The 12671-nt window shown below is 45.3% G+C and overlaps 1 protein-coding gene across 1 annotated transcript in view; it reads left to right on the forward strand.

Moving 5' to 3' along the window:
- Col6a5 (collagen type VI alpha 5 chain) overlaps positions 1-12671 on the forward strand; it is a 119706-nt gene that overhangs the window by 3567 nt on the left and 103468 nt on the right. The window contains 3 exon segments of the mRNA XM_045136651.1: positions 6954-7583; positions 11986-12178; positions 12180-12559. Of these exon segments, the coding sequence (XP_044992586.1) occupies positions 6954-7583; positions 11986-12178; positions 12180-12559 (1203 nt within the window).

A 12671-nucleotide genomic window follows, 5' to 3' on the forward strand; every position in this document is an offset into this window, starting at 1 on the left:
GAGAGAGCTAGGACATCTAGCAGACGGACTCCAGACACATGTGCCACCTTGTGTATCTGGCTTACGTGGGTCCTGGGGAATCAAACCTGAGTCCTTTGGCCCTGTAACCACTAAGCCATCTCTCCAGCCCCTGTTTTCATTTTAAAATGTATACACTTATTTATGTGTATGTGTGGGTTGGGGGAAGCTATGCATGCATGCCAGGGTCTCATGCTGCTGCCAATGAGTGCCCATCTGGCTGCACATGGGTGGCTGGGGAGGGGCACCTGGGCCAGAAGGTTTTCTAAGCAAGAGCCTTTAACCACTGAGCCATTTTCCCAGACTCTGGTGTTCTATTCCTTATTGATTAAGTGAGCGAAAGTCTTACAGTCACACAAATAGGAAACTCACCTGATGTCTTTCCCTTTTCCTTTTGTGAGACTGAACCATAACTCAGCCATTGCCCATCCAGTAGCAGTAGCAACACCGACTGCGCATGAGAAACCGCTGAAGGAGGTACTCACGAACACGCGTTTGTACTTTGTGTCAAACTCGAAGCAGAGGGAAGACCCTCAGTGTTTGCCAGTGCAATGCAGTGGGCTGTGGTGCATCCATGCCGTCACCATTTCTTCCCTTTGAAATAACTCTCTTTCTCTCTCTCTGTCTTTCTCTCTTTCTCATAAATAAATATTTTAAAAAACTTTTAAAAGAAAAGAAAACAGAATACTAGATGCATCTTTGCAAAGCACCAGGGCATCTTATCCATTCGATATTAGGACATGTTATTCAATAGTGTTTTAATAATTTTTTTTTCCCTGAAGAGTTGTGCGGCGGTTTGAATGCAAAATGCCCACCATAGATTCATGCATTTGAATACTTAATCCTTGGTGGGTGGCACTGTTTGGGAAGGTTGTGGCATCTCTAGGAGGTGCATGGCTGAAGGAAGTGCCACAGGGAGAGGGTCTTGGGATATTAAGCCCATCTTGCTTGCTGTTCACTCTCACTCTGCTTCCTGTTCCTGCCAGTCTTTCCCTGCCATGACATGGACTTTCCTTCTTCTTTTTTTTTTTTTAAACATTTTTTGTTTATTTTTTATTTATTTGAGAGTGGCAGACAGAGAGAGAAAGGCAGAGAGAGAGAGAGAGAGAGAAAGAATGGGCGCCGCAGGGCCTTCAGCTACTGCAAAGGAACTCCAGATGCGTGTGCCCCCTTGTGCATCTGGCTAACGTGGGTCCTGGGGAATCAAACCTCAAACTGGTATCCTTAGGCTCCATAGGCAAGCGCTTAACCACTAAGCCATTTCTACAGCCCCCTTTCCTTCTTTTTAAAAAATATGTTTTAAATATTTTATTTATTTATTTGAGAGAGAATGAGCACGCCAGGGCCTCCAGCCACTGCAAACGAATTCTAGATGCATGCAACCACCTACCTTGTGCATCTGGCTTACGTGGGTCCTGGGGAATCAAACCTGGGCCCTTTGGCTTTGCAGGCAAGTGTCTTAACAGTAAGCCATCTCTCCAGCCCATGGGCTTTCCTTTTGAAGCCAAAAATAAGCTCTTGTCTTTCTTAAACTGCTTCTGAATGAATATTCTCCCCCTGCCCACCAACAATGAGAAAGTAACTGACACATGCTGTTATTAAACGAGTAACTTCCAGGAGACACAGAGATGTGCAACGTTTTGACATGGTGATAATAATGCTGTCAGTCCACAAAAAGTGTTGGGCTGTACTCCTAGTTGTTTTGTGTTGTATGCAGGTTGGACAAGCTGGTAAAGTCCATCTTTTTTTTTTTTAATTTAAAACAATTATTTATTTATTTACTTGAACGTGACAGAGCGAGAAAGAGGCAGATAGAGAGAAAGAGAGAATGGGTGTGCCAGGGCTTCCAGCCTCTGCAAACGAACTCCAGACGCGTGCGCCCCCTTGTGCATCTGGCTAACGTGGGTCCTGGGGAGCCGAGCCTCGAACCAGGGTCCTTAGGCTTCACAGGCAAGTGCTTAACTGCTAAGCCTCCAGCCCATAAAGTCCATCTTTAAATTAAAGAAATACTGGGCATAATTTTGACACACTTACGGGTGTGAATGAGAGCAACTAGAAGCAGTTCAAATTAAACTGGCTCAGCACCCTCCCTCATTTAATCCAAGACCTCATATATCACGCCTCCTAGATGAAGTTCTCCCCAGCTTATTTTCTAAGAGCCCCCAGGTATGTCCCATGGACTTATCCTCTCCCTTGCTCCAAGTCTCCATCACCCATGTTTATGTTGGTTGTGTGCAAAACTACATAAGGGTTATACTGACCCTAACCATTGCTGCTGGTTTCCTTTGGGGTTCGGATTCCCAGGCCAGAAGCCATCTCCTATTAGCCTTAAACAGCAGGTGCCAAGGCTGCCTCCCTTCCAGCTCCTGGGACATCTTTATATCATATAGTTCTCCTCAACTGCTTTCAGATTCTAGGCCTGTTGCAGTCCGGTTCACATTGCTGGTAGAAATCACCCAACCAAGAGTACCTTCTGGGAAAAAGAGATTTATTTTGGCTCACAGGCTTGGGGGGAAGCTCCACGATGTCAGGGGAAAACGATAGCATGAGCAGAGGGTGGACATCACCCCCTGGCCAACATAAGGTGGACCACAGCAGCAGGAGGGTGTGCCAAACACTGGCATGGGGAAACTGGCTATAAAACCCATAATCCCGCCCCCAACAATACACTCCCTCCAGGAGGCATTAATTCCCAAATATCCATCAGCTGGGGAGCTAGCATTCACAACACCTAAGTTTATGGGGGACACCTGAATCAAACGACCACAAGGCCCAAAAAGGAATGCCTAAGCCCGACTTAAAGCTTCTCATTTAAAAATGATTTACTTGTTTCTTCAGTGCATTCTCCATGATTTCAAAGCAGAATGCCCTCGAGAACAAATACCGGCATCCCAGAATGCACCAGTTAGAAACGAGAAACATAAGCTGGGAAGCTGCACACGTTGTGTTGATGGGCAAGCGAACAGGCCAGTCATGGCTCCAGGGCTCTGCACAGTGTGCTGCGCTGATGACAGCTCTGAAGACTCAAGAAGCCCCCTGGGGGCTGGGAAGTTGGCTCAGTGGCTAAAGGCTCTTGCTTGCAAAGCCAGATGATCTGGGTTCGATTCTCCAGTATGTGTGTAAAGTCAGGTGCACAAAGTGGCATGTGCATCTGGAGTTTGCAGTGGCAAGAGGCTCTGGCATGGACATTCATTCTCTCTCTCCCCCACCACCTCTCTCTGCTTAAAAATATACAAAATGTTAAAATAAAAAAAAAAAAAAAAAAAAACACCAAACAAACCAGAAGCCACCTGGTGTGGTGCAAAGTAGCTTCATTTCAAGGTCAGATGATCCAGGTAATGCCCTAACCCGGCATTCCTATTGTGGAGGAGTGAAACATCTCTCTGGGCCCTTCACCAGAACCCCCGTTTGTTTTGTGAATTGATTTGATCTTGTCGCTTTCTTTCTGCGTGGTCTATTTTCTCTCACTTCTGTAGCTTTAGCCATGGAATGGTTGTCTTTTTTTTTTTTTCTCAAAGTCAGATCAAGCTAGGCTTAGATAACAAATAAATTTTATATCCCTTGTAATATTCCTTGGCAAGTGCTTAAGGTACCAGTTGATGTTCCCATAGTTGAATATTTGGGTGGGTGATGACTTTCTCAACTTCAAGTGTGACCTCCAACGTGCTCTAGGAATCAGCATACAGAGGCTAGAGGGGCAAAATGATGGAAGGTTACCCAAGGAAGCATAAACCCAGAGGCTTTATGGGGTAAGCCTGGAAGAGAAGGCTTTGTTCACAGTTGATGCTGACCCTGAGGCATTGGGAAGTCCCCTTCCCTTACCCCCTTCCTTGAGGAAAATATAGATACCCCAACAAATTCTTAGGGTATGTGCAAGAAACATCTTGTGATATCCCACCTTGGGGTCCTTGGGATCCTCTAATTCTTTTTTTTTTTGTTTTTTTTGTTTTTTTGAGGTAGGGTCTCACTCTAACCCAGGCTGACCTGGAATTCACTATGGAGTGTCAGGGTGGCCTCGAACTCACAGCAATCCTCCTACCTCTACCTCCCAAGTGCTGGGATTAAAGGCGTGTGCCACCACGCCCAGCCATGGCATCCTCTAATTCCTTAGGTGGCTTCTTAGCTGGAGGAATGCCATCATCTTAGAAGGCTGCATAGGCTCATCATGCTTCTCTCCTCCTAAATAATCTCACAGTAGAACTAGACGAGGTATTGCTGGACAGAACTCTCTTCTTGCCTTTCAGGGGTTGAGTCTTTGCTGTATAGTCAGGAATGTCTGACTTCAAACCATGTCTGAATGGGCTGCCTAGAACCTTGAGTAAATTGGGCTGGAGAGATGGCTTAGTGGTTAAGTCGCTTGCTTGTGAAGCCTAAGGACCCATGTTCAACTCTCCAGATCCTACATAAGCCAGACGCCAGATGCACAAAGGTGAGGCAAGTGTAAGGTCTCACATGCCCACTAGGTGGAGCAAGCATCTGGAGTTTGACTGCAGTGGCTGAAGCCCTGGTGTACTGATTCTCTCTTTCTCTCCTTTCTCTCTGTGTGTCTCTCTTGCTCTCTCTAAAACAAAACAAAAAAAATTTAAAATTTAAAAATTGAAAGAGAAGCTTGAGTAAGTTACTTTACCTCTGAGCTATTTCTTTCTTATGTGTAAAGTGAGGGTCACAGTGTTTTTTCTTATAATATGGGTGAGGTTGCTTGTGTGGTGTCTGTTTACTACTGTTGATAGTAACAGCTATTAGCAAATACATGCTGACCTAAGCCAGTTCTTCTGGGAGTCTGGGTTAGTCATGTGTGGGATTCAGAGTAGATTGGGAGATTTATGAGAACTCACTTTTAACTCAACACATATTTTTGATCTCACACCAGGTGCCAGACACTGAGGGGATAGAGATAGGTAAGACGTGCCTTCTGCCCTCTGAGATCAGAGAGGCTGATTGGTAGATCATGGAAAGACAGTTCATCTCTTGGCTGCACTTTCTAGACATAGGGGTTCGTCCACCAGGGCTTGGAGCAGATGTTCTATGGGAACATGACATCTTTTGCTGTAGATTCTAGGCTCTTGCAAACAACTGCGTGTGGCATCTCCTCTTGGATGCCCAGTGGTATCTGAGACTCATCCTGTCTGAAATGGAACTCTTGAGTCCCACCTATAACTTGTTCTTCCCACTATCTTCTATCTTCCCTACCTTAGAAAAAGACACTCCCAGCACCTACTCAGGTGTTCAAGTCCAAAGCCCAGGAGTTCCTCTCATTGATTTTTCTTTTCTGTACAACATAACGAGTTTTCTGTTCTACTTATGAATCATGGCTCTCAACACTGACCTGTTGCTCTGTCTTAGCTGCTATGATCCTTTCTAGAATCATCTCTTTTCTGGATGAAAGCAGTTACTTCTTCAAATTTTTTTTCCTTTGACAATTTCATACATGCCTATTGCATGTTGATCATACATTTGCCTATTACTCTTTCTTCCCCTACTCTAACCCCAATGGACTCTTTCTTCATCCTAACAAATTCTCTCCACTGCTTTCATCTCTCTTTCTTTCTCTCTTTTGCTTCCTTGTGAATACACAAGGGATTATTTACTGGAACATGGTTATACTACAACAGCTGTTTCTTAATTGTTATGCCTGAATTCATCTTCAGCTACCAGAGGGACACTTAAGAGATTTACATTAGAACATGCCTCCCAGATCACCTCTAACCTCATCCAGCATCATTTCCCCTCACTGGCCAGCTCAGGTCACTCCATACTTCCTGCTTGTTCCCACCTCTTGGTAGTGTTTCTATCAGAATCCTTCTTTCTTCAAATTCCACATGCTTGAACCCTTCATTCATATTTTGACTCAAATGGGATCTCCTAGAGGCGTCCTCCCTGACTTATGTGTCAAGTAGGTGGAGTTAGTCCTGCCCTCAACTGCATCACCAGCACAGCCACTCAGTCAAGCCACATGTTTTGCTTCCTTCGCAGCATTAGCTCCTGAAATACTGTAGTGTAGTTCTGGTAGAGGGTGAGCTTCTCGAGGTCAGAACTGTGTCTGCTAACTCCTTGCTGCATCTTGGTATGTGAGGGTGGTCATGACAGTGAAAGGTGGGTGTGGGGTGGTGGTGGAGGTGATGGTCATACTGGTTATGGTGGGTGGTCATACTGGTTATGGTGGGTGGTCATACTGGTTATGGTGAGGGTGGTCATACTGGTTATGATCGGGGTGGTCATACTGGTTATGGTGGGTGGTCATACTGGTTATGGTGAGGGTGGTCATACTGGTTATGGTGGGGGTGGTCATACTGGTTATGGTGAGGGTGGTCATCCTGGTTATGGTGGGGGTGGTCATCCTGGTTATGCTGGGGGTGGTCATCCTGGTTATGGTGGGTGGTCATACTGGTTGTGGTGAGGGTGGTCATACTGGTTGTGGTGAGGGTGGTCATCCTGGTTATGGTGGATGGTCATACTGGTATGGTGAGGGTGGTCATACTGGTTATGGTGGGTGGTCATACTGGTTATGGTGGGTGGCCATGGAGATGATTGTGGAAGTTTTGGTTGTGGACCATGGAAGGAAGATTGGTGAATAGAAATCTGCCACAGACAGGGAAACATATGTGAAGGCTTTGCATTCAATAACCTTGTAAATCTTTTCCAGAATTTTGATCGTTAGCTAACTAACTAAGTTGAAACAGCACTGACCATGCCTTTCATGACTGCCTGTTTTCTGTGCTGGAGTTACTGGTCTCTGCGCACAGCCACACCTGGCTTTTTCCGTGCGAGCTGGGAACCGAACCCATGTCTTCACGCCTGTGCAGCAAGGGCTCTTGCCCACCGCGCCATCTCGCCAGCCCCTTTCATCGGTGCCTTTTAGCAATCAGTAAAGTACTCTCTCCTCACCGGTCGGCCGGTGGCTTACCCTAACCCTCCCACTTTTTCTCTCTCCATAGATGCCTTTCCCATATCCTGTCAGAAAGATTCACTTGCCGACCTTGTGTTCCTGGTGGACCAGTCGGTTGGGACCACACAGAACTTAAGGGGCCTGCAGAAGTTCCTGGAGAACGTTACCAGCTCCATAGACGTAAAGGACAATTGCATGCGCCTTGGACTGATGAGCTACCGCAGCAGCCCCGAGGCTATTTCTTTTCTGAAGTCAAGCACCAACCAGTTTGAGTTCCAGCAACAAATCAGGAAGCTGTCCCTCAAGGCTGGGAAGTCCAATGTTGGGGCTGCCATTGAACAGATGAGGAAAGAAGGTTTCTCGGAGTCTGGGGGTAGCAGAAGGGCATAGGGCGTCCCTCAGATTGCAGTGCTGGTCACCCACAGGCCGTCAGATGATGAGGTGCGTGAGGCGGCGCTAGACCTTCGCCTAGAGGGCGTAACCATGTTTGCCATGAGCATCCGAGGGGCCAACAATACACAGCTGGAAAACGTCGCCTCCTACCCTTCTGGAGAGACGATTTCCACGTTCAACTCCTATGGAGACTTGGAGCCTTACAGTAGGACCTTCCTGAAGAAGATTCACAATGAAATATGGACCCAGGTTTCCACTCGGGCTGAACAAATAGAGCTTGACAAAACTGGGATGTCTCAAAAACACTTTAAATTTAATATAATATGAATGGTCTCCTGGGGTTGCGGAAGGAATGAAGGTGGGACACAATTCAATATGGAAAGTTTTGGGAGTTGTGAGAATGTTCTAAAACGATTTGGGTGATGGTTGCACAACTTCATCAATTTACTAAGATATATCTAACAATATACTAATGATTCTGTTTTTTAAAATGCTTTTATTGTTTTATTTAATATACAGATTTATAGATAGAGAATATGGGTGTGCCAGGGCCTCTTGCCACTGCAAATGAACTCCAGATGTATGCACCACATTGTACATCTTGCTTTATGTAGGTACTGTTCAGGCTTTCTAAGCAAGTGCCTTTAACTGCTGAGCCATCTCTCTAGTCCACTAATGAATCAATCTTATCACATGGGAATAATGCTTCCATAAGATATAAAAAGTCATGCAGCCGGGCATGGTGGTGCACGCCTTTAATCCCAGCACTTGGGAGGCAGAAGTAGGAAGATTGTCATGAGTTCAAGGCCACCCTGAGAACAGAGTGAATTCTAGGTCAGTCTGGGCTAAAGTGAGACTCTACCTTGAAAAACCAAAAAACAAAAAAAGTCATGCATGTAAGTTGTCAAATATTTTAACAGTAGGATGGACATAAAGAAGAAAATAAAATCGTCTGGCGTCCTGTCTTTAGATATAACTATTGACATTTAGTTGTCTTATTTTTAGTTCTTTCTGTCTTTCTTCATCTCTTTTTCTTTCTCTCCAGTTATTCTACCCATGTGTGGATTCCCAGTCAGAGCTTTAAAAACTGCTATCATAGTGTCTACATTGCAGCTGCCCCATAGAATTTTCTTTCTTTCTTTCTTTTTATTTATTTATTTATTTATTTGAGAGTGACAGACAGAGAAAGAAAGAGACAGAGAGAGAGAGAGAGAGAGAGAGAGAGAGAGAGAGAGAGAGGAGAGTGGCCATGCCAGGGCTTCTAGCCACTGAAAACGAACTCCAGACACGTGTGCCCCCTTGTACATCTGGCTAACGTGGGTCCTGGGGAATCAAGCCTTGAACTGGGGTCCTTAGGCTTCACAGGCAAGCGCTCAACCGCTAAGCCATCTCTCCAGCCCCCGATAGAATTTTCTATGGTGATGGGATGCTCTCTATCTGCCCTGTCCAGTAAGGCAGCCACCAGCCACATGTGGTGATCAAACCCTTGAACCGTGTCTAATGTGATGGGGGAGCTGAAGTTTAAATATCATTAATTTTGATTTATTACAATAGCCGTGTTTTGGGTGTCCACTGAATTGAACAGTACAGAACTTGGCTACATCTTACACCTAATTGTAAAAATGGCACATGAAGGCCCAGGTAAAAATCGGTGATTCAATTAGCATAGAAGAAAAGAATTCTGTTGGTGAGAGCCAGCATTGTAATCTTACCTACTTGTATAGCATCCACATCTTAAACTTTTGTTTGTGACTTTAAATATTCTGTTTAGATTGGTGACACGGTTCCATCGTGTGGGTTTTTTATATCTTGGATGTTGTGGGCCATCGGCAGCACTGCGCTCCCATGAATCCTTATGCATAACTAGGATTGCTTCCCTACATTTTGATCTTTTTTACATTTTATTTTATTTTATTTTTTTTTTGAGGTAGGGTGTGGAATTCACTATGTTGTCTCAGGCTGCCCTCAAACTCACAGCAGTCCTCCTACCTCTGCCTGCCAAGTGTTGGGATTAAAGGCGTGCGCCACAATGCCCGGCTATATCTTGATCTTTTTAATTGCTTCTAATTCCACCATTCTAGTGAAGGATATTCTAGTTAAGATGGTTTGTGAATCTGCTGTGGCTTATGGAGCATGTTTTTTTTTTTTTAAACAAAAAGGTATGTATTTTTAAAAAATTTTTATTAGCATTTTCTAGTTTTGGGATGTTTACAACACTGAGAAATGATCTTTGTCTGACTTAGTATCTGATGTATGTAGCCACCATACCTAGCACATGGTAAGTGTTCAATTTGATAAATCAAGGGGGAACTCACATTAGGCCACTCAAAACACTGATAGATAGAAACACACACACACACACACACACACACACACACACACACACACACGGATGATGACAAAGGAGTAGCCATGAGACTATGTGGGGCTAAGAAGATTCCAAGGGAAGAGGGTCGATGCAAAGACCCTGGGACATATTTAAAGAAGAGAAAGCACTCTAGTGTGATTCAAGCACAGTGATACAGGAGTCAAGATAATGCCCATCTTTTTCACAGTGGCTGATGCTACCTACACAAGACCTGCCTAGTAGGGGAAAATGATGGCATCAACATAGAAGAGAGACTATTAGAAAGAGGAGGAAGCCAGTGGAAAGAAGATGGGAGAGAAATTGTGAGGCTGGTGGGAGGGGATTACAATCATGGTTTATTTCCTCTGTGCACAGAGGTTGTCAGTGAAAGCTAAAGAGGCTGCAGAGATGGTTAAAGGCACTTGCTTGCCAAGCCCGACAGCCTGAGGTTCATTCCTTGGTACCCCTGCGAAGCCAGATGCACAAAGTGGCACATATGTCTGGAGTATGTCTGCCGTGGCTGGAGGCCCTGGTGTTCCCTTGTCATTCTCTCTGTGTTTGTAAATAAGTAAATAAATAATATGCTTTCTAAAGGCTAAAAGCAAAACCAAAATGAGGCATATTTTGACTTTTTTTCCTTCTGGTTTTTCGAGATAGGGTCTCGCTCTAGCCCAGGCTGACCTGGAATTCACTATGTAGTCTCAGGGTGGCCTTGAACCCAGGGAAATTCTCCTCCCAAGTGCTGGGATTAAAGACTTGTGCTACCATGCCCAGCTCTGAACTTTTAAAAAGTATGGTAATTTTTTTATTATTTGAGAGAGAGAGAGAGTGGCAGACAAAGCAAGCAAGCAAACGAGAGAGAGTTAGAGAGAGACAGAGAGAGAGAGAGACACAGAGAGAGAATGGGTGTGCCATGGCCTCCAGCTATTGCAAATGAACTCCACATGCATGTGCCACCTTGTGCATCTCACTTATGTGGGGCCTGGGGAATTGAACCTTGGTCCTTTGGCTTTGCAGGCAAGTACCTTAACCACTAAGCCATCTCTTCAGCCCTCTACTTTGAATTTTTTTTTTTTTTTTGAGGTAGGATCTCATTCTAGCCTAGGCTAACCTGGAATTCATTCTGGAATTTCAGGGTGGCCTCAAACTCATAGTGATCCTTCTACCTCTGCCTCCCAAACACTGGCATTAAAGGCGTGTGCCACCATGTCTGGCTCAACTGTGAATTTTTAATTCTAAACGCAACAATAAATCATTTAAGTGGAAGAACAATGATTTTAACTTTAACATATTGTTCAAGTCACTTTGGAAGGAAGAGGTTCCTGGGGAGGAAGTAGAAGGTCAACAGCCAGGCCTGGTGGCAACTCTCTTAACTTGGGAGGTGGGGGCAGTAGGATGGAAAGGTTGAGGCCAGCCTTGGCTACATAGAAACTCTGACTCAAAGCAAAACAAACGGAACCAAACAGAATATATGGTCATTAATCTCATGTTTCTCCTCAAGAAATGATGACATATGCTCCAAAGAGGTGGGTATGGAAACTAGAGAACTGCTTTGACTTAGAGCCCCCAGGCCTGGGCATCTGGTCCTTAACTCTTTAGCTTACTATCTGTGTGGTCTTAGGTAAACCACTGGGCCTTGCTGTGTTGTAGTTTCTTCCCAGGAGGTGTAAGTTTCAATTTCTTTCCAGGAAGGGTGTAAGTTTCAAAGAAGTGGACATGCACATTCCTAATGAGGTTTCTAGACTCCACACAAACACAAGAAGCCTTGTTCTTTAGAAACTGAACTCCCTCCTGTTCCCTCACAAACCTGCTTGCAAAATTCTCTCCAGATTCCCTATTACTGGGCTGGGGAGACAGTTTACTTGGTAAAGTGCTTTCTTTGCAAGCATGAGGGTTTGAGCTCAATCCTCAGATCCTACATTTAAAAATAAATCCAAGGGTTTAGAACCCCAGAGAGGCTCACTGGCCAGCCAGTCTGGCCTGATTAGACAAACATTAAGCTAGTGAGAGATTTTATTTTTTTTTCTAGGTAGGGTCTCACTCTAGCTCAGGCTGACTTGGAAATCACTGTGTAGTCTCACGGTGGCCTTGAACTCAGCAATCCTTCTACCTCTGCCTCCCGAGTGCTGGGATTAAAGGCGTGTGCCACCATGCCTGGCTAAGTGAGATTTTTTTTGCGGGGGATGGGCCATTGAGGGATGACATCTGAGGTTGTCTTCTGGCCTCCATATACTTGCACACACACATGCACACACACCCTTGTGTACACATACACAAACACGGAGATTCTCTGTAATTAACTGAATGTGCTTCCCACTTTCTGTGTGTTCCCCCCCCCCCCCAGGCTGCGTGGATACCAAGGAAGCCGACATCTATTTCCTCATTGATGGCTCAACCAGCATCCAGAAAAAACAGTTTGCACAAATCAAGTCATTTATGTCATCAGTGATAGACATGTTTAGCATTGGGCCTGACAAAGTCCGAGTTGGGGTGGTGCAGTATTCACATAAGAATGCAGTGGAATTTCCCCTCTCTGTACTACAGTGACATTAGCTTAAAGAAGGCGATTTGGAACATTAGGCATTATCTACATTATCTACACGGTAGCGCGTTCACCGGGGGAGCCCTGGATTTCATGCTGCCGATGGTCAGGGAGGGCAGGAAGGAGAGGACAAGGGAAGGTCCCTGTCACCTCATTGTGCTGACCGATGGGATGTCGAAGGACGGCGTTCTGGAACCCGCGGAGAGACTAAGGGCCGAGCAAGTCACCGTCCACGCGGTTGGCGTCGGAGAGGCTGACAAAACCCAACTGCGGCAGATTGCTGGGGAGGACGACAGGGTGAGCTATGGGCCAGATTTTGACGCCCTGAAAAGCATAAGAAATGAGGTCGTTCGCAGTATCTGCTCTGAAAAAGGTAAGAGAAGCAAGACATAGGAAGCGGTGTATAGGAAACTGGGGACTTTCTGGGAAATGCCACTTCTTGGAAGGAAACTTGCCTAGAATGGGAGAAGCCCCGGATTCAATCT

Source organism: Jaculus jaculus, chromosome 17 (genome assembly GCF_020740685.1).
Source record: "Jaculus jaculus isolate mJacJac1 chromosome 17, mJacJac1.mat.Y.cur, whole genome shotgun sequence".
Taxonomy (NCBI): domain Eukaryota; kingdom Metazoa; phylum Chordata; class Mammalia; order Rodentia; family Dipodidae; genus Jaculus; species Jaculus jaculus.